Source organism: Stigmatopora nigra, chromosome 19, assembly GCF_051989575.1.
Source record: "Stigmatopora nigra isolate UIUO_SnigA chromosome 19, RoL_Snig_1.1, whole genome shotgun sequence".
Taxonomy (NCBI): domain Eukaryota; kingdom Metazoa; phylum Chordata; class Actinopteri; order Syngnathiformes; family Syngnathidae; genus Stigmatopora; species Stigmatopora nigra.
This window is the reverse complement of record NC_135526.1, coordinates 5,080,392-5,102,403: the sequence shown is the minus strand read 5'-3', so window position 1 is coordinate 5,102,403 and position 22,012 is coordinate 5,080,392. Positions and strand designations below refer to the sequence as shown.

General features: G+C 39.5%; 1 protein-coding gene across 5 annotated transcripts in view; it reads right to left on the bottom strand.

Annotated features, from left to right (window-relative positions):
* abr (ABR activator of RhoGEF and GTPase) overlaps nt 1-22,012 on the bottom strand; it is a 42,582-nt gene that overhangs the window by 3,109 nt on the left and 17,461 nt on the right. For 4 of the 5 annotated variants that reach the window (XM_077741413.1, XM_077741414.1, XM_077741415.1 and 1 more), the window contains 11 exons: nt 21,888-21,940; nt 21,208-21,348; nt 20,613-20,734; nt 20,360-20,528; nt 19,669-19,788; nt 19,437-19,512; nt 19,242-19,346; nt 18,579-18,653; nt 14,049-14,146; nt 13,828-13,959; nt 131-190 (listed from right to left, as the gene is read on the bottom strand). In XM_077741413.1, the coding sequence (XP_077597539.1) occupies nt 131-190; nt 13,828-13,959; nt 14,049-14,146; nt 18,579-18,653; nt 19,242-19,346; nt 19,437-19,512; nt 19,669-19,788; nt 20,360-20,528; nt 20,613-20,734; nt 21,208-21,348; nt 21,888-21,940 (1,151 nt within the window). Of the gene's footprint in view, nt 1-130; nt 191-3,460; nt 3,989-13,827; nt 13,960-14,048; nt 14,147-18,578; nt 18,654-19,241; nt 19,347-19,436; nt 19,513-19,668; nt 19,789-20,359; nt 20,529-20,612; nt 20,735-21,207; nt 21,349-21,887; nt 21,941-22,012 lie in introns of those variants that run through there. The other variant, XM_077741417.1, reaches the window with a different exon arrangement.

Genomic DNA, 22,012 nt, shown 5'->3' with positions numbered 1-22,012 from the left:
TACATTTAGAGTATGCCTGGGCCCCCTTGACTCAAATGTTTTGCCATCTGTCAGTTAATTTAATATTTAAGCCACTTGTAAACATAGTTGAAGACAGATATGCCTTGAAAAATGAGCCAAAAGCTATTACCCCGTTCATCTCAATGACGTCCATGTGCCAGTTCTTGGATTGGACGGTCTGAGGATCCAGCTAAAAGACACAACAGAGACAGAACGCTATGAAAACATGCTGGCGGAACAAGAACAACATGCTCAAAAAACATAACATTGCTCAGGACATCATCACGTCATCATATAACCAGTGACACCAAAAAGATCGGACATTGATTGCGTTCAATGTATGGAGTTTCTTTCTGGAACAAAATGTCAACATGGACAAAAAATAAGCCGTTATAAGAAGAGCAACTCCAAATAATCAGGCAGGCCACTATATTAACATTTGACAGTACATATAAAAATAATATATAAATATATACATATGTATTTTTAACCAAATATGATATTATGAATAAGAAAAATCTGCAAATGAATCACAAAATATATAGATTATTCCCAGAAAGCATTTTAAAGTGTACAACCAGTCAAATTCATTAAAAAGTGGCAAAAAACAAATTATCACCCATTTTCATTGGCAATTATGCCAGTCAGGTCAGAGTTGTGGGGTGCCGGAGCCTATCCCAGCTGATTTGAAAACAGTCTGTAAATGCTCAAATCAAGACATCCAATCCATTATGACTTCAAATTTAGACATCTAGCATTAAAAATGTCAGCCAATGAGTAAATTATGGCGGAAATGAACAGTAATTAAAAGCAACAGCCTCCATTAACCACCTAAAGTGTGCTGTCATGAATATTCAAGATGGACGCGATATTTAATATATGCTGGATTAATTATGCTGCTCTCAAGTCTTCATTATCTTCAGAGAGATAAGCCCATAATTAGAAACGAGGCTCTAACGACGTCGTGGCATTTATATTCGATTTCCAGGACCAATGAGAGTGTCACTCCAGATGTCACGCATCTTACTCTGGTGCTCCGCACGATGGAAGCAACAGAACTATTTTTAGTTGGATGAAGCACACATCAGCGTGTTTACATGTGCAGATGGAAACGGGACTTTCTTCCCTCAAGAGCAGCTGATGTCACGTTTGGCCATCCGGAGCGCTCCAACTCGGTTACTATGTTGCCATCGTCGGCCACGCTGACGCCACGGCCAATCAGCGAGGGCCCCCGGTCGGCCGAGGCTCGTGATTTGTGGAATGCCGGTATCTCTGCGGGCACGCTGAGCTTCTCTCATAGGGTGCGCGGAAAACAATACTATACTAAATGTACGGTAGCTGCACTTATTATGCAATACCGAGGGTCTTGCTGCATGTGTGATTTTTATCCTACATGCATAAAAAAATGGGGTAAAAAAGGGCTGGCTCCTTCAAAATAAAAATCTAATATCCATTCTACTCATTTGCATTCACATTAAACAGAAATACTTAAAGGCAGCATTGGAAAATACATAAAAGTACATGCAAATACTATATATTATATATATATAGGCATGGAATGATACATTACATTATAAAAAATATTATAAAATTAAAAAGGAGGATATTATTTGTGATTAATATTATTTTTTAAATGCTAATGTAATAAAAATTTAATTTAAAAATACTGTGAGAAGCTCGGCAATCATTTTTTTAACTAATAAAAGATTGTGATTAACTGCACTTCCATTCACTTCAATGTGAGATATCACAATGAACTCCAAGGTTTGGCAGTATATATAAGAAAGGGCTTTTAGAGTTGAAAGGGGAAACAAGTAATGCTCAAATCCATGTATAAACGGCTAACCCATCTCTATTGTCCTCAATTTGAAGCCGGTTGAAAGGGCAGAAAGAAAACAAAAACAAATCCAGCAAACAGGTCATCATTCCGAGGACATCACGTCTAACAGACAGTCAAATCCTCAGCAACAATTGGCTAAGCGCGCCATTACAATTTGTGTCAGTTCGACACATTCCCACAGTCTCATATTATCCTAATTACTTTTGGGAACCAGCCTTTCCACTATTCTCTTCCATTTAATTAAATTCCTATTACATGGCAAGTTTAACTTGAAAAAAAACTCCAAATACAGTCATTCTTAAGACGTATGCTTAATATTGAGTTTCTAAGCGGGGCATTTTAACCATACAACACGTAACAATCTATTCATGACGAATAGGAAAGCTACTATGTCAACATCAGACTTTTTGTAGGATGACGATTCTTTGGGCAATTTAAAAAGCCACATGCTTGTTTTTAAAACAAAGGAGGTTTACGATCCTCCGTCAAATGGGAATAATGCCAAAACTGACTCGCTAAATGGGGCTGAAAAGAAGAAGAGAATTCTAACAGAGTTGATCGGATCAAAAGGTAAGTAAGTGATCTCCAAAAGAAACTGACGCACAGCAAGTGTACTCATAAAAACGGCTTTTCAAAAGCCTCGTTGAATATATGCGAGGGGGGGCTGGTCGGATGAATGGCATCCTCACATGGGAATTCTATGCAGGCTGTGTGCTGAGTGGGGGTGACGTTGACACACTTTGACCGTGATGAAACACACCATCGCCACTTTCTTATATGCTTTTTGCTAATATTTAGGGGAAGAAAATCCTCCAGAATATGTTCTGGGGTAGTTAGAAGAAGACTGGACATTCATATTGAAAGAAATGTTGATGGCAAAGGCAATCCAATATGGGAATATGCTGTTTTTTTGAATACAGACATCATGAATGGATAAATCCAAAGTAAAAAAAAAGAGAAACTAATTAGTAGAAGTCGAAAGTTAAACCGAACGCTCCCCTTGGGAAGTTTCTTGCGTGAAAAACACCACGGCAACATCCATGTGATTGTTAATTAATGAAGAACAAAGTAGAGCGTGTGGAATGCCAAAAGCTGGACGATAAAGCTTAAAAAATAAAATGTCCGATGCGTTTCGCCAGTAATTTGATTTCCGTTTTTTTCCATTTATTTTATCTCGTGTCCGCTTTTAGACATAATCAGAACAAAGAATAAAGATAGTGCAAAACCAGCTTGATTGTTTCTCTAGGCCACTGATTTGACTGTCATTGAAGGCACTCAGCGTCCAATCCATTTTGACTGGGAAGGCATTTCTATTTTGGGATAAGCTGCTTACACAAATGATTAAAAAAAAAAACACCTTGGATGGTCTAGGTTGAGGAAAAACAATAATCCACTCTGACCAAAATGCATTAATGCCTACACACCTAAAAAAAATGAAGAAGAAGCATTTGATTCTCTATTTATGTACAGAGAACAACACTGTGGACCACTCTGGGCCCACGAGCCAGATGTTTGACACCCTAGCAGTGGGTAAAGGCAAGGCGCGATACTAAAAGTAAGACAATATAAGACAAATGTGATAAAAGATGCAGAAGATAAGTGTGTGTGCTGGTTAGAAACCTTTTGTCTGAGCAATTTGCTGCGGACGCGACCCCAAAGCTTGGCCCCGGTGTTAGTGGGTCTTTTAAGTCCAGGAGGGGTCTGCACTGGACCGGAAAGGTTGTGCTGATTCTGGTCCAGGCAGCACTGCTGCTCCAGATGCTCGCATACCGAGTTGAGCTTTAGATCCGACACCAGGATCTCCGTCATCCCAAAAGCCTTCTTCCAAAAGATGCAGGTGGAAAGTAGTGTGACTACAAAGGGGACAATAAGGGGGGCAATCAAGCCTTTCGTAGTCCCACAAGACAACAGAAGCTCCTGACAGAGGGATTGAGGCAAAGACGAAAAAAAAAGTCTCCAATTTGATTCTCTTAGAACTTCATTAAAGAAAAAAAAAGACCTTCAAATGCCAAGATGATAAGACGAGGCCATGGCTTTTCAATAAGGGATAATTCCACCTAGGAGCTGGATTCTCAGTCAGCGGCAAACATCTCCTCACTGAGTGCCGTTGGACAACCGGCACACGAGCGTGACACAGTGAGTGAGTGAGAGAGAGTAAGAGAGAGAGAGAGATAGAGGAGGGAGAACGGGGGAGAATACGCTCGGCCATTGGCGCTGTTGTCCTTCTCCAGATGTTGCTGGACACACCTCCAGAACAGTGGGGGCATAAAAAAAGGCTGAATGAGGGAAAACACTGTGCCGGACAGTTTTGTTGTTGGGTCGTTTGACCTTTTGTCAACCTTTCCCACAGTTGGTCATCATCGCCGGGAAGTGAGCAGCGGCAGAAAAGTCCGATATTGCAGTGTAGACTTGATTAAGTTTATTTTCTGAACTTTAAATGATCAAGACTTGTGATTTTTAAATTCCTGGGATGGATGATTCAATGTATTTGAATGGTAAAAGAACAGTTAGGGGCTTTGCTACTAGTAATATATATTTTTTTCTGTTTGTTTCAGATCATTTTAATTGTATATCCCAAGAATGTGACTTAAACTTTTTCCACTAAGTCTGTTAAAATGTCATCAGCAGACAAGTGTGTCAAAAGCCAATCAAGTGTTTATTCAGAAAGGGCAGTCTGCTCTTAAAAAAAGGCGCCTATCTAAATAGCTCAATGGGGGTTGGGGCACTACTAGGGTGGGCATGCCTGTCAAAGTCCATCTCCATCTACTGTCTGGTGTCTCTTTTCTACCAGAGGGCAAAATATTCTACTCCAAATAAGACACCAGCCTGTAACCACAATGTCTCAATGCTGGGTTAAACAGTCGTAATGAATTAGCGGGTAGAATGCTTCTGAGTTCACTATGGAACTCTTGTTTCCGCTCCCTTAAGTAGGGATGCAACCATTAATGGATGACAAGGACATGGCCTGATAATGAGAAATAACTGATTTACGTTTGTCTTTCCTTCCCACGACTTTGGATGAAACAATAAAAACAACAGTAATCTGATAAGGCCTGCCAAAGCAGTAGCAAGTCTTATAAAGATCAACTCAGTTATTCCCTTTTTTTGTCAACATGGTACGACAAAAAAAGTGCTCACATCTCTGCAGGACGTCTCAGACTTGGGCAGACAGCGTCAAATAACTTCGAGAAGATAAATGGCGAGAAAGGACGACGATGTGTGTGTCTGCTTGGCAAAGATGAGACCTCAGCCAACCCCTGCTGAAATGTATTTTTAACCCCCAACATTTACAAGTAGGAAACACACACTCACACACACACATGAATGCACTCCATGCGTCACTTTTTGGAAAGAATGTCTGGGAAAACAATTTGGGAGGGGGAGGGGGGGTGAGAGGGGAAGAAAACCCCAAGGGAGATTTAAGATATTTTTTGCTGCAGATGAGTGAAGTGAAGTGGAAAGAAGTGGACATCTAGAGCTTTTATCGTGATAAGAATATTCCAAAATATTCCATAAATGATCTAAGGAGTGATAAGAGTTTCAGTATAAAATGGCGTTTAAAAGACAAAGATCCAGCGTGAGAGTAGAATGCTGTTTTATAACTTTCCATGACAATCAATCATCTCAATCTAGCTTTTTATAAATCTTCCATCTGACCAAACTGAAGCTCTCGCTCCTGATTGGATAACTTGCTGCAGTTGCTTCTGGCTAGAATTTAAGTTTCCTTCACAAAACCAAAATATTTTCAGAATAAACCCCAAAATGTGAAAAGCAGTCTTAGGCAAAGGAGTAGAAAATTCTTGAGCATGGTTTGGATGGTCAAATGGATTTTTCCAACCCATGACAAATGAATGAAATAAGACAAATCAGGGACTACATATCTTGCAAAAATATAAATGTAAACACGCTCCAGAAGCTCAGACACCCATTATTTCTCTCAGGTCTAGATTTATTTTCCCATTTACCAGCCTTCCCCCTTTAAATGGGGTCAAAAAGAGTCCAACATGTCCTACCAAATGAACATTAGCAAGTGAACACGAATCCAATCAATCCCTCCATGACATTTGATCATATTATTTCCAGCATTAAAAACAAGCCTACGTATGAGACGACGTAACATACACGATGACACATAAGCCTGCGGTTGAAAAAAACTACCACGGCGCCCCCAAAACCACCGTTCCACCCTACAAGATGGTTAATTGCAGACTATTAACATGAAAGCAGTGTACTAACATCATATTTGTCTAAAGCAGACTATTTCATGCTACCTGGTTTTAGTGGTTGCTCACATTCACCAAGTACAAGAATAGACCTTTATTTTCATAAAAGTCATTCACCCGGATCAAAAAGTGATAAATAAACGCTAGCTCAAGGGCTGTATGTAACCGTCCAATTGATAAAAGATGAAACATAAGAGTTTAGGACTAAATGATCCTCGCTAAAATGTCTCTTCTAATGCATTCTACACAGACTAGATTGCGTTTCTTCCGCAAAATTACTCGCATAATTGCAAGGTGAAAGAGCAGATGGCTCATCCGAAGCGCCCTGGATGCCAAGATACGAAGACCCGCCTTCCTTCTTAATAATAAATGCACGTGGTGACAGTGTAAATTGAAAGGAGTTCATTACGAGTCAGTAAAGTAAGATGATTGGGCGCCCTGTCAGTTCAAATGGATTGGACGTCTATCACTGTCAGTGTTTTGATGTTGTACGTATTTGTATGTGTGAAAGCAAAACTCTTCAATGTGCTGTGGGAGTGAGAAATTGGGAGCGCAAAGGTTTTTTTTTTTTTTTTTTGGCCAAGTGGGGAATGCGCCTCAGGGTCCGCTACAGATTATTCCAATTTTCTTTTCATCTGAACCGTTGGGAGCGCTCTTCGCAGAGGCCAGGAAATAAGAAGGTTTCATTAGCTGTTTTTTGGTTAGATGGGGGCGGAGGGGTGCTTAGGTGGGACCAATACATTATTTGGATTTTATGTTGAGAGTTGGCAGTTCAGTTTCAGATAACTCATCAATTTTTTAAAAAAAATAATTCATTTGTGCAGGTTTGCAGTCTAGTGCATACCATGTAGTAATAAAAAGACTAAGAAGAATGGAGGATTGACGACTCCCGGCATTTAGGGTTCTTTTTCTGGGCTTGTGGAAGGCAGTTTGTGCTCTTGGCATTCCATTCCAATCCTCTTACCACACGGCAAGGATCAATGAATGGCATTGTGTCTTTTAGCTCCATGCCGATGGGTACAATTGCTATTAAAACATGTTTTTGCCCAAAATTTCCATCTTGGGTGAAAATGAAATTTAAAAAATAGTAAGTGGTGGACAAAAAGCCTTAAAAAGATGTCAAGGGATCTGCAATAATGATATTTAGGACTCTGACACCGATAACAGTGTGCAAGCCGCCATCTATATTGAGGCAAACATTAAAACTTGCATTCTAGTACTTCTCCAGTAAACTATTATTGCTTTTGTAGTGTAATTGCAGGACATAGGACATAGTATTAGCATTATACCTGACATGTGAGCCAAAAATGTCAGTGGGTATGTTAGTCTTGTAGCCTTTTACAGATTGGAAGCAGGCCGTCTGTGCGGCATGACCCATTTGTAGCGATGGAGAGAAGAAGCGTCCCAAGATGACGCCCTACTGACCTGCTTGAATTATTTACTCGGGAGAGTAAAATGACGAGTGACTGCACGCAGCCACCTAGAAGATTACATGGGCAAGGGATAGGAGGAAAAGACGGATTGATGGATGGATAGATTATGCAATGAAGCCTGGAACAAGAGCTTGTGGAAAAAAACTATTGCTATCTTGTTTATTATAATGAGAACTCAAAAGAGGTATTGCAAAATCGGATGTTGGGTGGCATAAGTAACAATAAATGAATACTGTCATTAGAAGCCAATGGTCTTCTTGTCTAGAGTATTAAGAGGAAACCATCTGCAAGACGCACACTTTGTGGAATATTAAACTGTATAATACATTGAGAATTATCATGATATTAAACCCACTCTGTCATTCAGTATGACCCAGTGACCTACTGTGAGATTGTCTTGCTAATGTGCGCCTTCAGAATTGCTCTATATTAACCCTTTATAGGTCAAGTCGCTACTTTGCTCATATAAAGCAGTGTAATAATAATAATAGTAATTAATATTGCTATTATAGGAGTTTGTTTTGCTATGACTTGTTTTTTTTTGTGGGTATCATTCCTGCACTGATCCCATCCACACCCAATTTTGTATTAATTTATCGCCGTCACCTTTAGCCTATTTGTGAGAAAATAGAAACATTTAGGAATAAATATTTAGAAAATCAATCTACAAAAAAGATGCCATCCAAACCGGCCATCGACAGTTCTAAACTTGGAAGAGCCTTAAACAGGGTTAATGTATGCATTGTAAGCAGAGATCAGAGTCTGGTTAAAGCACTGAAACCATATTCAATCTAGCCAAACACCTCCTCCGCACATGTTGATACTCGACATTTTCTCCCGGCTGTTACCCAACTCAATTACATAATTCGTGCGATACGGCAAAAATCGACTCGTGTACCTTCCGAAAACGCCTACTCGGTTGACTGAAAGAGAGAGAACAGGTACACACACTGGAGATAGCAGCGCCTGTACCAGATCAACACATTTGATGAGTCCAACGGGGACATTTTAGAAAGAGAGCTATTCATCAGCACAAGTGCGGTTACGCAAGAGGCTGCTACTTCAAGTGGTGGAAAAAGCTCACTTGAGATAAGAAGGCAGTGTTCTCTGAAGCAATCTGATTGTTAATTTTCGCTCCGTTTTTTGGTGGCATGATGGATTTGGCTAGGGTAGGTTAGGGAATTGGAATTTGGAAGAAAATAAAACTAAAAAGGAGTAATATGTCAACAAGAGCATTACTTAACATGACAAATGCTTAAAAAGTGACGTGGTGTCAAGATAGCTTTAGTGCAACTGTTGATGTGGAACAACTGTAATGGGGGTTAACTCCTATTTCTTAACAGCTGATCATTTGCAAAACATTGCCAAGAGAAATTACAAGCAATGACTTATAGCGTCACTCAAGTGTCAACAATGGACTTATTGCTTAAAGAAAAATATTATTTTAACAGATAAAACTAGGAGGTTGTCAAAAAAAATGACTTGAAAAATGAGAATAAGGATTAGTTTCCTTGAGTTTGGACTGATTCGGTAAAAAAAAACCAGTTCTCCCGATGATCTGATTATCTTGATAAACGTTAAAGTAAACATGAAACCGACAAAGAAACTGAGCCTGGACAGGAAAGGGACATTCAGAAACCCTTGCCTTTGGACTTTGGAGAGAGGAAGTCATAAAGCATGATCAAAAAGGCAAGACAAGTTAGAAAGTGCGTACAGCATTTCAAAGAGTCCAGAAGGAAGGTCACATGATCCTTTAACTCAGGGGTTGGGAACCTTTTTGACGAAAAGAGCCATAAACAATTCATATTTTTTAACATTATTCCTTGAGAGCCATACTCCGAATTGAAGAGTAAAAATACATGAAAATGTGAGCATTTATTATTCATTTCACTACTTTGAAAGTAAAAAAAAAAGTCTGAATTCTTTTGAGAACATGATTTCACTGTTGCTAATCAATGAGTATCAATGAGAGAATGCATGCAGAAGAGTCTAATGAAGAAAAATGATGATTTAAAAAGGTGGAGAGCCATGCAGACCCATCAAAAGAGCCACATATGGCTCCCGAGCCATAGGTTCCCTACCCCCTGCTCTAACTTGACAGTTGGGCTGTAAAATTTGAAACTAAACTACTACTCCGGCCACTGTGTATGCAAGCAAAGGGGACGTATTTCAAGATCATGAAATGTCACATTCAATAACTCAAAGATGGTGACTAAATGGTTGGTTCAGAACTTTTTGTGCTTGATCTCAGGACTCGGGGAGCTTAGAGCAAATGTGAAATAAAATCGATTTGCTAACAAAACCCCCCACTGAGATTTTGTCATGACGAAAGGATGAAATAAGTGCGAGCTTGTCCATTTCCCAAGCACGCTATTAATCTCATCAGCACGTTTTATCAGCTGAAACAATAAAAAAGAACCAAAGGGGAGACTCGAAAAGTCCAGTTTTCCTGATAATAAAAATGAAAAACGTATTACACGGCTTAAATTCGGGCCGTATTATCTCGTTGGCGGCTGTCAAATTCTATCGTTGCACAAGCTGGCCCCGCTTTAAACGGTTTCCAATTACGTTTTGCACAAAGACACGGAGACAAAAAAAAAGGTCGCTGGCAAATGTGAAAAAAAAGAGTCGGAGTCGTGTCCCTGGAGAGTCGTTCATTTCTGGCGCTGCGATGGACTCCTTTGTTCTCCCGTATGCCCTCTGCATACCATAATTTGCCACCATCTGAGGCTCTCATTCCAATTGTCTTCCTCCTCTGCATCCACACGTGATCAGAAGCCAGACATCTGCAGTCAATCTCTCCTCCAGATTATGCAACGTTATAGTAATGAGGACCAATTACTCAGTCATCTCTGAGGTTAGAGGAGAGCATGTCAAGAGAGCGCTTCAATTTGAAATAGTTGGCAAAACAAATGGAATGCTTGTGGGCAGAGGAGGAGGGGGGTGGGGGAGGAGGAGGACATGTTGGTCTTTAAATATATTCTTTTTTTTTACATCTACAATGCATTCAATACACAATTGGCTCAGATACTGAAACTCTCCTTAAATGACACCTCAGCACAATATTTTTCTTCCAACTATTTTTTTAAAGGATACAAAATGGAGAAAAGAAAGCTCAAAATAGCTTTTAGTCTTTAAAAGGTGATGAGTTAAATACTATAAATTAAAAACATATATATATATATATATATATTGGTGGCAAACGTTATATTGTGGCCTAATATGGTGAAATATTATGTCCAAATATGATAATTACCTAAAAAGTCATTTTCCTTGTAAAGGGTTAAACAAAAGTAATCTATTGAAGTGGTAATTACACTTTCCTTTCTGCCAAAACACTCAAATGATTTCATTTTTTAAAATTATTAATCTAGTACAATTAAAATCTCCAATTAACTCCAAGAATGGATTGATCGCACTTACTTGGCCCAATAAAATGAACTGCCCTTAATGGGCACATAAAAGTACACCTACAGCATAGCATTCTACAAATGATATTTTCCCTGGAGTTTTTAACACCAGCGTTTTTGTCCTTGTCATCAAAACAGGTGCAAACCTAACAGATCACATCATGCCATGAAAACACAACGCAATGACACTAAGAATGACAGATTTCATCCACCCAATGCAAAATCCAGCCTGCAATCCCAACCTTTAGTCAACAACCATTCATTTCTCCACCACAATTCATTGTCTTCAGACGAGATGAACAGACAAAGTAATCCATTCATGGATTTGTTGTCCGTCTGAGAATGCTGCTTGCATTTTCCAACGAGCATCGTAAGACAATCTGCAATTAAGCAAATTGCGTACCCGTTTCATCAATAAAACCTTCACGGAGCTTATAAATGTCCATCCTTGCATCTAATGCTTCATGACCAGAGAGGACCATGGCACTTAAGTGGAAATGAGAGTGCAGACAGATGCTCACCACCAACTTTACAACCCCATAGCACCCATACTTTTACAGTAACATGGGCTAATGTTCGGATCCGTGTCTGGCTCTTGCACTTCCAAGAGGGGAGGGGCAGGGTCAAAGAAGCCTTAGGCAAACAAGCTCATCAGTTCTTTCTCTTCTACTTTTCCTTATCTGGCTCTCGCTATCTCCGGGAAAAGCGCTCAAGTTACGGCTTATCGAGGAACGTTAACGATACGAGCCGGCAAACTGAACCCACATTGGGGTTGAGGTGAGGTTCAGGTGATGTAGGTTAGTGAAGAATATGCACTTTAGAATCCTATTCCTGATCAGGCCACTGTTAGGGCACTGACAGCTTGTGAGCTGTGAAAAAAAAAAAACAAGACAGGAAACCCTTAAGGCTAAAGCCCACGGGGAGGCCGGTATCGAGTGCGTGTGAGGGTCGGGTTAGCCAGATGAAAGCGTTCCAGACACTGAGCGATTGGTCCGGTCTCAGGTCCGTAAAGCTTGGGGATTCCGATCTTTAACACGTATGCAAGTGCTCCTCTCTGGAGAATCATGGCAAGCCACAGGTTAGTTGGTGTGCTTGGAAAATACTTAAGTCAAGGGTGTCAAATTCAATTTAGTTCGCGGGCCAACTAGATGTTGGGCCGGATTTATTTTGGGCAAAGTGCCTGTTAAGCAGACCCCTAGGATCCCACTTCCGGCCCACGGGCCATGTTTTTAACAGCTCTGGGTGAACTCAAGGTCTGCCATTGTTGATTTTCGACATCCAATTCCCAAAAAGTGGGAGAGCATTCATTCATTCATTCATTCATTCCCTTTAAATGGATTAGATGGACATCTACTAGTGATAAACTCTTAAATATACAGCAAGGACATATGGATCTCCTCAGTAAAACTTCAAGTCTGGCATTTTGATGGACAGAAGGTGCGGAATCCAACATTGCTGCTGAGCAGAAATGGATTAACGATGGTGACCGCAGGGGTCAGAGGTTATCTAGAGCACAAGGATTGCAAATAATCAATTCAGTTCAAGCGTATTCCAACTATACAGGATAAAAATGCAGCTTGAAGTTTGTATACAAAAAAAAAAATTGGTTCCTCATCAGTTCAAAAGGCAATAAATAGCAGCATGCTGTTGTTTTGGAAAAAAAAGACAACTTCCAACCCAACATGCCCATCTACGGTCAGTCGCTAATCCGCAAGACTGTGAAAGTCTCCAGAGAAGAAAACAAAACATTGAAGGCCACTTCTAAACTTGACTATACCAAGAAAGCAAACATTTTGAGTGAAAGTATCAGCACTCCAGAGAAAAGTCTGCAAAGGGACATATACACATAACATGGGTATAAAATACTGCAGTCCTCTTTTACTCCATTTTTTTAAAACCGGAAAAGTCCAAGTTTTGTACCAAGAAAACAACTAAGAACACCATTTGAAAGTAAACAACCATTTCTCCCAAAACGTTTTACTCATATAATCAAACGTAGACTATATTCCCACTCTCTCTCAAGGGTCCGGAACATGCCATCATTTCAAGCTTCATTTTAAGCCTCTAAACATGTGGTCTATTTATTTGCTTCCCCCCCATTCTGTCCATGGCTAGAAGTGGATGTTCCCAGCAACATTGGTCTGCGTGACTGGCAGCAATACCAAAAGAGGAGGGATTTACAGTCACTTTTAAAAAACACGTGCCACAATAATATAGAGATAATATATCGCAAGTGATATACTGTGGAAGCCCTAAACTCCTGCAATCATTTCCTAGAGAAAAAACTGAAAGTAAAACAGTTTCCATTGTAAAAGTGCCAAGTTAACTCTTTCTTTGGCTGAATTTGAGCCATATTCAATATTTCTCTCATTTGAATTAAAAAGTAGGCAAAAGGTCACTTTGCACACCCTACGCAAAAGAACAAACTGAGTCATTTTAACAGCTCAAGTGAATGTTTCAAAACAAGAACTAAAATGTATACAAGATATGCTGTCCTAAATGACTCCCAACTGTGACTAAGATAAGCACAAACAGTGAAAGAAAAACAGGAAATACGTAAAGTTTGTAATTTATGTCTAAACTAAAATACGTCAATTTAACCCCTTATAGAGTCTTAAAAGTGAAGTGAGCCATTACTTTATCTTACTCCTCTATAGGTGGCTCTGAAAAACCTCCATTATGTAACCACTAATCTTCCATTCTGGAGGCAGCGTGTGGTCTACAAACCCCCAGAAGGGATTTTTTTTATGGTATAGTCTCCCAACAAGGCTGGGGAAATCCCATTTGACTGAACTGAATAATTAGAAGCCAACCAGGACAAAACCGGGTCATTGTGCTAACGAAAACTGAGTCACATGTTGGGAAATCTCCCCAAAAGGACTGAGGCCTCTCTATCTATATTCCACACTCTCCTCTCTTACCTGAACTTGTCCTTTGCCCATGATCTTGTCCACAATCTCGTTGTCATCCTTGTTGAGCATGCTCTTATCGTAACACTTTTCATAGCAAAGGATTCGCAAGAACTGGGATCCTTCCAACTCGATCTCAAATTCCTGTTGAAGGACATAAGTGATATATGTTGATAAAATGAACACAAGACAAAGCTGGAAAGCTAAAGACGCTGTTTTTTTTTTCGACTCACTTCATTCCAATGAGGTTCTGCGGTGTCTCTGAAGACCCTTGTCTTAGCTTTGCTCACAAAGTATCCAAAAGAGTCCACTTCTAAAGTGCAGTAAAGATCTGGGAGGAGAGAGAGATAATTAAATGATTATAAGTTAAGGTAAGGGAAGACTTTGTTAAAAAAAAAAAAAGTGACAAAAAATGGTTGAATTTGTAGATTATGCAAGTATATTGGGTTCCCAGCTAAAAGTAAGCTAAGAAAATAATAAATAATAATAGACATACATATTAATTCATTGCATTTGCCTTTCTAATGAAATGAAGTGTTAACAATCCATGCTTTTCATTGGGTACTAATGATATATCAAAATGATGACTTAATGAGTGATGTTCATATTAACTTCAGTATATTGCACTTTTCATATGGTGCCCTCCAAAGATTGTATGCAGTAAGTAGATTAGTTCTCCAGCGTATTACTGTCATGCCCCACCAAATAAACCTTAAGTGGTAATAAAGTTCCAATCTCAATGTACTACTAATGGAGTAAAATATCATCACTACTAAAGCCATGTTACATTAATTAATCTTAAAATATGCACATGACATCTAGGGGGCTGGTCTCATTTGAATATTTGGTATTTCCCACTGGTTTAAAAACATATTGAAAACAAACATAGTATAGTAAGGCTTTTTTTCTTAAAATAAAAATGACAAAGTATAGTAAGGCTTTTTCTCTTAAAAATGATATAGTATAGTAAAGCTTTTTCTCTTAAAAAGTGACCTATTATAGTCAGGCTTTTTCTCTTAAAATATGACATAGTATAGTAAGGCTTTTTTCCCCTAATAAGCTGAGACCCACACCATCCCAACCCCAGTCCACACAATTTTTCCACCTATGTGTGTGCCTTTTTACACCTCTGCAAAACCGCCCCCTGCTTTGTATAAACTGTTAAAACTTTTTTTTAACCTATTTCAAATGTGGGCCATCAAAGTGCAAACTTTTGACCATTTTGACCCATTTAAGAGCACCTTTTTTGAATGATATTTCACTCATTTCATTATACACAGCTGTATATGATGACTATAGAGGCTGTAGACTTTATATAAATCCATAACATCCCATAAGACTAGGCTTTCATGACAAACTATTCCACAAAATGTAGCTTTTCACTTTCCACAATACTAGTGTGTCACCAGTGCAATCGGTGGATTTGCATCAGGTGCTTCTCTTGCCCAACCCCCGCGGGTTCAAGTTTGTCAGTCAGCTCGGTCGGTGCTGGACTTTTTGAGCAAAAAGCAACTCCCTCCCCACCTTAAGCGGCCCAACCCCCATCGATTCAACTTTTTCACCAAAGTATGTGCCTTTTTCACCTCTGCAAAACCATCCCCTGCCTGGTATAAACTATTAAAAGCCAGTTCAAGACTTTTTTTAACCTATTTCAAACGTGAGCCATCAAAGTGCAAACTTTTGACCATTTTGACCCATTTAAGAGTACCTTTTTTGAATGATATTTCACTCATTTCATTATACACAGCTGTATATGATGACTATAGAGGCTTTTGATTTGATATAAAGCCATAACATCGCATAAGACTAGGCTTTCATGACGAACTATTCCACAAAATGTATCTGTTCATAAAGAGCAACACTTTCCACAATACTAGTGTGTCACCAGAGCAATCAGTGGATTTGCATCAGGTGCTTCTCTTGCCCAACCCCCGCGGGTTCAAGTCTGTCAGTCAGCTCGGTCGGTGCTGGACTTTTTGAGCAAAAAGCAACTTCCTCCCCACCTTAAGCAGCCCAACCCCCATCGATTCAACTTTTTCACCAAAGTATGTGCCTTTTTCACCTCTGCAAAACCATCCCCTGCCTGGTATAAACCATTAAAAGCCAGTTCAAGACTTTTTTTAACCTATTTCAAACGTGAGCCATCAAAGTGCAAACTTTTGACCATTTGACCCATTTAAGAGCACCTTTGTTGAATGCTATTTCACCTATTTAGCTGTGTATGATGACAATAAAACCCATAAAGCCATAAGATCCCATAATAGTAGGCTTTCATTTCAAACTATTCCACAAAATGTTGGTTTTCATAAAGAGGAAAGCTTTCCTCAATACTAGTGTCCTGCGAGGGCAATCAGTGGATTGTCCTCAGGTGCTTTCTTGCCCAACCCCCGTTGCTTCAGGTTTGTCAGCTCGGTCAGTGCCGGCTGGATTTCTCGAACCAAAAACCTTCCCCCACAGAGTTGCTGTGATTGAGCGAAACACCAGCGGACGGAAGCGGGGGTTTGTGCGAGTGTGTTGAAATCTCCTATACGTATAAACATTCCTCAAGCCTGACAGAAGATATGTTTATGCGGTGAACCCACCGGCTTTATGGCAAGGAGATGCGTTCCAGAGCCACATGCGCCAAGTCAAAATCGGCTCTAAAAAGCACCTCTGTTTTTGCTTCATGTCGGGTTAAAGACGTGTTGTCATTTATGAAGAAAAAACAATAGGATAGTCGAATATCATGAAGCTCATTCCTTTAAGGCTTGTTTTTTTTCCAGCCTTGTGAAATGAGGGCATAATTAGGGAGGAAGATTAGTGGTGATGATTTAAAGGGAGTTCATTGGAAGGGGAATTGAACCAGGCTATGGGGGAGATATTTCATCAACTGAATTTGTATGCTTCAGACACATAACAAGTCATAGATGACCTTTTAAATTGAGAATAAATGAAAAACAGGAGTGTGAGTTACTATAAGATACATTTTAAGTAGTGGAGTTTATATATTTTAATCATGACATTAAAAGGAATGAAAAAACTAAGTCAATAAAAACTAAAATAATAGTAAAAAAACGATTAAAACAGAAATATAATCCAATTGTAGTAATATCGTGTACTTAAAGTACTTCAAGTTGTATTTCCCTCACTACTTTATGCGTCCATTTTTTTTAAAATGAAAAAGACAGGCTACAAATATATATATATTTTTTTCTGTGTGTGAGTATACAAGAAAATAGGGCAAACTAAAAGTGGTCTAGAGCTTCATGAATTTTCCGAGCAGGTCCTTACGAGGCTGTCTCTGAAGGGGGGGGGGGTTGGCTGAAATGGTCTGCATGGGGTCTGTGAACCTTTGATACAGAGGTTAATGGATCCCATCCTTTTAGCATTTCAACTTTGTAGTCTTGGTGTGTGTTCCAAAAGGGGATGTTAATCTTTGCCTGGAGTTGTGTCGTGTGTACTTGCTCAAGAATGACTTGACAAGTGACAGCCCGCTAAAGTGATAAGCATCCAGCCCCTACTCTAAAGAAACAATTCTCCAGCAACAATGGCAAAAATGGCATGTATAAGTACTTAAATTGAAGTACCCATCAAAACAAAGTACTACGCATCGAAATTTGACCGGTTCAGAGACATCAATGCCGCCACTGAGGACCAAACATTTGCTAAAGGTTATCTGGGGTCACCAAATGAGGCAGGGCCACACCTTAAGGGGGATCCCGTGGGTTTTAAGCCTGCTAAATGCATACATCTGGCAAACAAGAATGTACCATTCATTAATAATTGTACCAATCCGACTATAAGACGATATATATCTCTAAGGTCCCGTTTAGATTCACATTTTTAAAACATGCATTAGAAAAAACGTGATTTGTATGAAAACCCATCTCCTCAAAATAGCAATTTGTGAAAAATAGCTTTTATAATGCGTATTATTACACCATTTACATTGCCACTAATCACAGTCATGTGTTATCTTTTATAGTCCAACAAGTGTGGCTTTGAAACAAAAGGTATGTCTCAAGTCCAAACGATGAAGGAGACGTCAACAAAAACCGCAACAACGTTACTGCTGACCGTGCTTCAAATCCAAGTACTCCAAATAGTGGTTTTGACGTAAAACACTAGCAAAAAAAAATGCTTTCATCAACTTCAGTCATTGGCTCTTGTGTTTGTGCGTGTGTGGTTTGACGGACTTCATGGCGGTCAACATTTCCCTTATTGGTAACCACTTCAGGCCATTGTTCTCTACACAGATCAAAAAGGCCTTGAAAGAAGATCGTAACAATCACGCAGGCGACTTTCCAACGCTCGCAGCTTTCACACTAACCGCGAAAATCATCTTTCCCCATCTTTTCACGAGATATCTGATATTTTAACCGTGTGTGTGTGAGTGTGTGTGCGTGGGACTGCGTACAATGTGTTCTGAAACGCCAGCTGTCCATTCTTGGCACATCTGAAATAGCCTCTGTGCGGTTTTTAGAAACATCCCACTGGCTAAAACGCTACACGCAGTCTGCCCAAAGATAACAGGATGTGAATTATGATAGGAAATACGGTTTTATAATGAACTCATTGCCCGCCCTTCACGTCGATGCATTTCCAATTCAATTAAAACCGGGAGAATAGCCGTGAATCCTCATCTTTCACTGCCATTGGCGATTGGAAGTAAGTTTTGGTCAATGGCAATTTGCCAATAAGTTAAACAGATAAGCTATTACTGCAATTTTGATGGTGGTGTCAGATTGTAATCATAATTAAATATATTTTGCAAGTGGACTTACTGGCTGACTCTGTGAATCCTTTGGCAGAGTGGACAATCACATGAAGAAAGCCATACAAGCCTGGAGTCTCTTCATCTGGGGAGAAAAGGGTCACATTGACTTTAATGCAAGGACAGAGTATTTTTCTGCATAAATGGGGACCGTGGTGTCAAACTCAGTCATTTCTGAAGAAAGAAAAATGCAAATATTTGTACGGTAGAATGGCAATAATTGAGTGGCGCGATCAAAGAAGTCATGCAATGTCCTGAGTTTCAGCGCCGGCCTTCAAGTGGGCCTCTGTTATGTGATCCGTTAATTATGAGAACATTCCTTTACCAGCTGGTGACTATTTAAACGCCGACTTTGACCGTGTGGACGCGTGGGACTTTACATGAGATATTTATAATGATCATTCTGTTACATTTTGGGTAATATTATAGTCATTATTCAATTTGTTCTATACATTAGTTTTGAATACGTCAGTAAGAAAAAAATCAAGATAGAGCCTATGGTAATATTAATAGAATCAAAATGAAGCCAATTTCAACCAATACAAATACTAACGTCGTAATACTTAGTTTTTCACTCATGCTCAGGAATGGAAAGGACTTGATAGTTATTTTATAAATTTAGTGGCATCTATGGAATCCGATGAGTTAATAAACGAGAGTCCCAATGACTTACCATCTTTATTACTGGTGACAGGAATATTGTGGACAGTTCGGAGTTTGAAGCAGGAGCTGGTAAGAACTTGCAACTCCACCGAGCTCAGAACGCACGCCTGAAGGTCTGAAAACAACAACAAGCGGCGTTATAGTCGGATGCGTGCCATCATTTTCCATCAAGGGCAAACATCTCTTCCATTTGAGTGGGTTTTACCTTTCTTCTGAAGCTTCTGGATGCTTTCTCGCCATTCCGACCTCTCATAATCAGAGGAGAGCAGGAACAGGTAGCTCTGCGTGAAGAAAAAAAACACCACAAAGTCCTCAAACTCATTCTAAAGGGCATCGCTTTGTTGCAGCTTGACATGTGTCTCTATCTAGTGGTGAGCAGAAGCACTGCATGAATTGGATAGGATTGGCAGGGAAGAAGGAGGATAGACGGGATTTACCTTGCCGTGTTTGTTGTGAAGGCGGAAAGGAATTGTGGGGGAGTGAAGCAACAGCCAAGATTCTTGTTCGTTCATCTTCTTCCTCAGTCGCTCGACGCGGTTCTGACCTTTCGGTGCTTTCTAAAAATGAAATTATCATATTTGAGCACATTTTCAGACTTGTAAAAAAAACAAATATACAAACATTATCCAGTCGAAATAAGCAATCACCATGACAACCATATTTTTTCAAAACATCCTTGAGTTTTGTTAGCTAATGAAGATATAAAAAAAAGATACATTTTCACACAAACACACTTTTTCTGAATATGTTTTGATGTACTTCATTAAGGGACACTTTCTTATTTAATCCCATTTTTTTCAAATATATGTCCATGAGGGTCCAAATATCTTGCTTGGAATTCATGTGCTAATCATGTTATTTAGACTCCCTGGACCCCCCAAAAAAAAAAAAAAAAAAAACACAAATACACTTACATCCCTACCAGGAAACTGTGAGTCACTCAGTGTACTATCAGATTCAAGCTCGAAATAGCAAACATGGTTGTTCTCGGCACCCCGAGTGGCAAACTTTGCACCATGCCAGCAGGACATTGAGAACTCCACGAGTTCTTCTCATTACAAAAAGAGTGGGCGCTTCTTTGCATACAATTTATGGAAATACTGCAAGATTTGAGGGATAAAAGCTTACCTTTTCTTTCTGTATCTCACTTTTTAGAAGCGATATCTTGATTTTCATCTCTTCGATCTCATGTTCAGGGAGAATTTGGATGCTATGACAAGAGTCAGACTCATCCAGTGTCTGGAAGGTCAAGTCGGCAAGAGGGATGTACCACTTGCACTCGTACTGCTGGTGACGACTGCAGAAAGTCAAATGGAAATTGGGGAATTTAGTCTGAAAAATGGCTGAATAAAAAGAATGACAAAAAAAAATGGAGGCTCACCCTGCTGAAGTCTTCTTCATTTTAGCACAAAGCAGCAAGTCAGTGAAGAGGAAAACATGTCGTAGTTTCCTGGAACTTTCCGACAGCTCCACGAGGAAGCCGTCCTTCACCAGTTGACGAGCCTGAGTCAATTTGTATCAAAAACCACATTCAAACGAGGTCTCAAAAAAAAACCCACAGTTTTCCTGGGCTACACTTTCTTTGCTTGACTTTGGCAACAACATCAAAAAGAATGAATAATGCTCCAACATCATTCAGAGATATATTATTAATAATTAGCATGCTGCCTATAGAGGATGTTTTACATTAAACAGTATTCATCTAAAAATTGAATTGGATTGACATTTACAAACTATTTGGCTGCCATTGACATTGATTGACAGCCAAATGTGTAGTTTTAAAAAATATATATATCATTGTGCTGTCAAAGTGAAAAGGGTTTATAACTAGTAGACTAATCCATTTTAACTAGGAAATTGTACCCTATTTAACATGGTATTTTTTGCAATTTTTGCATTCTTTTTGCATTGGTACACAACATACAAATACCTGGAAAGTCATGTATTTTTCAAGTCGTAGAATGGGACAAACATACCTCTCCTTTGGGCGTTGTGACCGCTGTCCTTCGAGGGTCAATCTCTTCGTTGATAGAGGAGAGGAAATTCTGAGATATCCGAAGAGCATCCTGCAGCAGAGGGAAATCGGGATGGTCCTTTGGCGTGTGTTTAAGCAAGTCCTGCAGTGCGAAAACCAAAAGGTTAGACAGGTTCATCAATAAAAAAGACCAATTCGGCTATTGACCTTCAGCTTGTATTGCCTGGAGGAGATAAAACATAGCCGTTCCAACCAAAATGAGAGCAATCTTAGAAAAAAAAAGTGATTTCCTTGCTGTTGCTAAAGCTGATTTTATCAGTAGGTAAGGGCAAAAGAAGCAGGCCACGGAATACTGATCAGTTGTCTGGCTTTTAATTGGAAGTAGCCCGAATATCTTTAAATTCTGAGAAGAATGGTGCCTGGAGAAACTAAACGAACTTGATTTTCAAGCATGGCAGCACTCAGATGTCTTAAAAAAAATATATATATTAAGGAAGTAAGGAAATTGACTGCATTCTTTTAGGAAATCAGGTTAAACCATAAAAAAATGAGGTAAAATAATGGCTATGTCAATAACAAGACACTTGTCAAAAATTGAATACAGGCATTATATCAGACACGGACTCTTTGATTCGTCAAAATATTTCTATTTAAAGATGATGTGATGTAGAGTGTACTCACATGGAGAACAAGGGTGCTCCTTGTCACACGGTCAATGGGTTTATAAAGGAGTGCTGGATGGATGGAGAGAAAGCAGAGGTCAGATTCTACGTATCAACAAGCCCACGTCACGCTCAAGTGTCTTT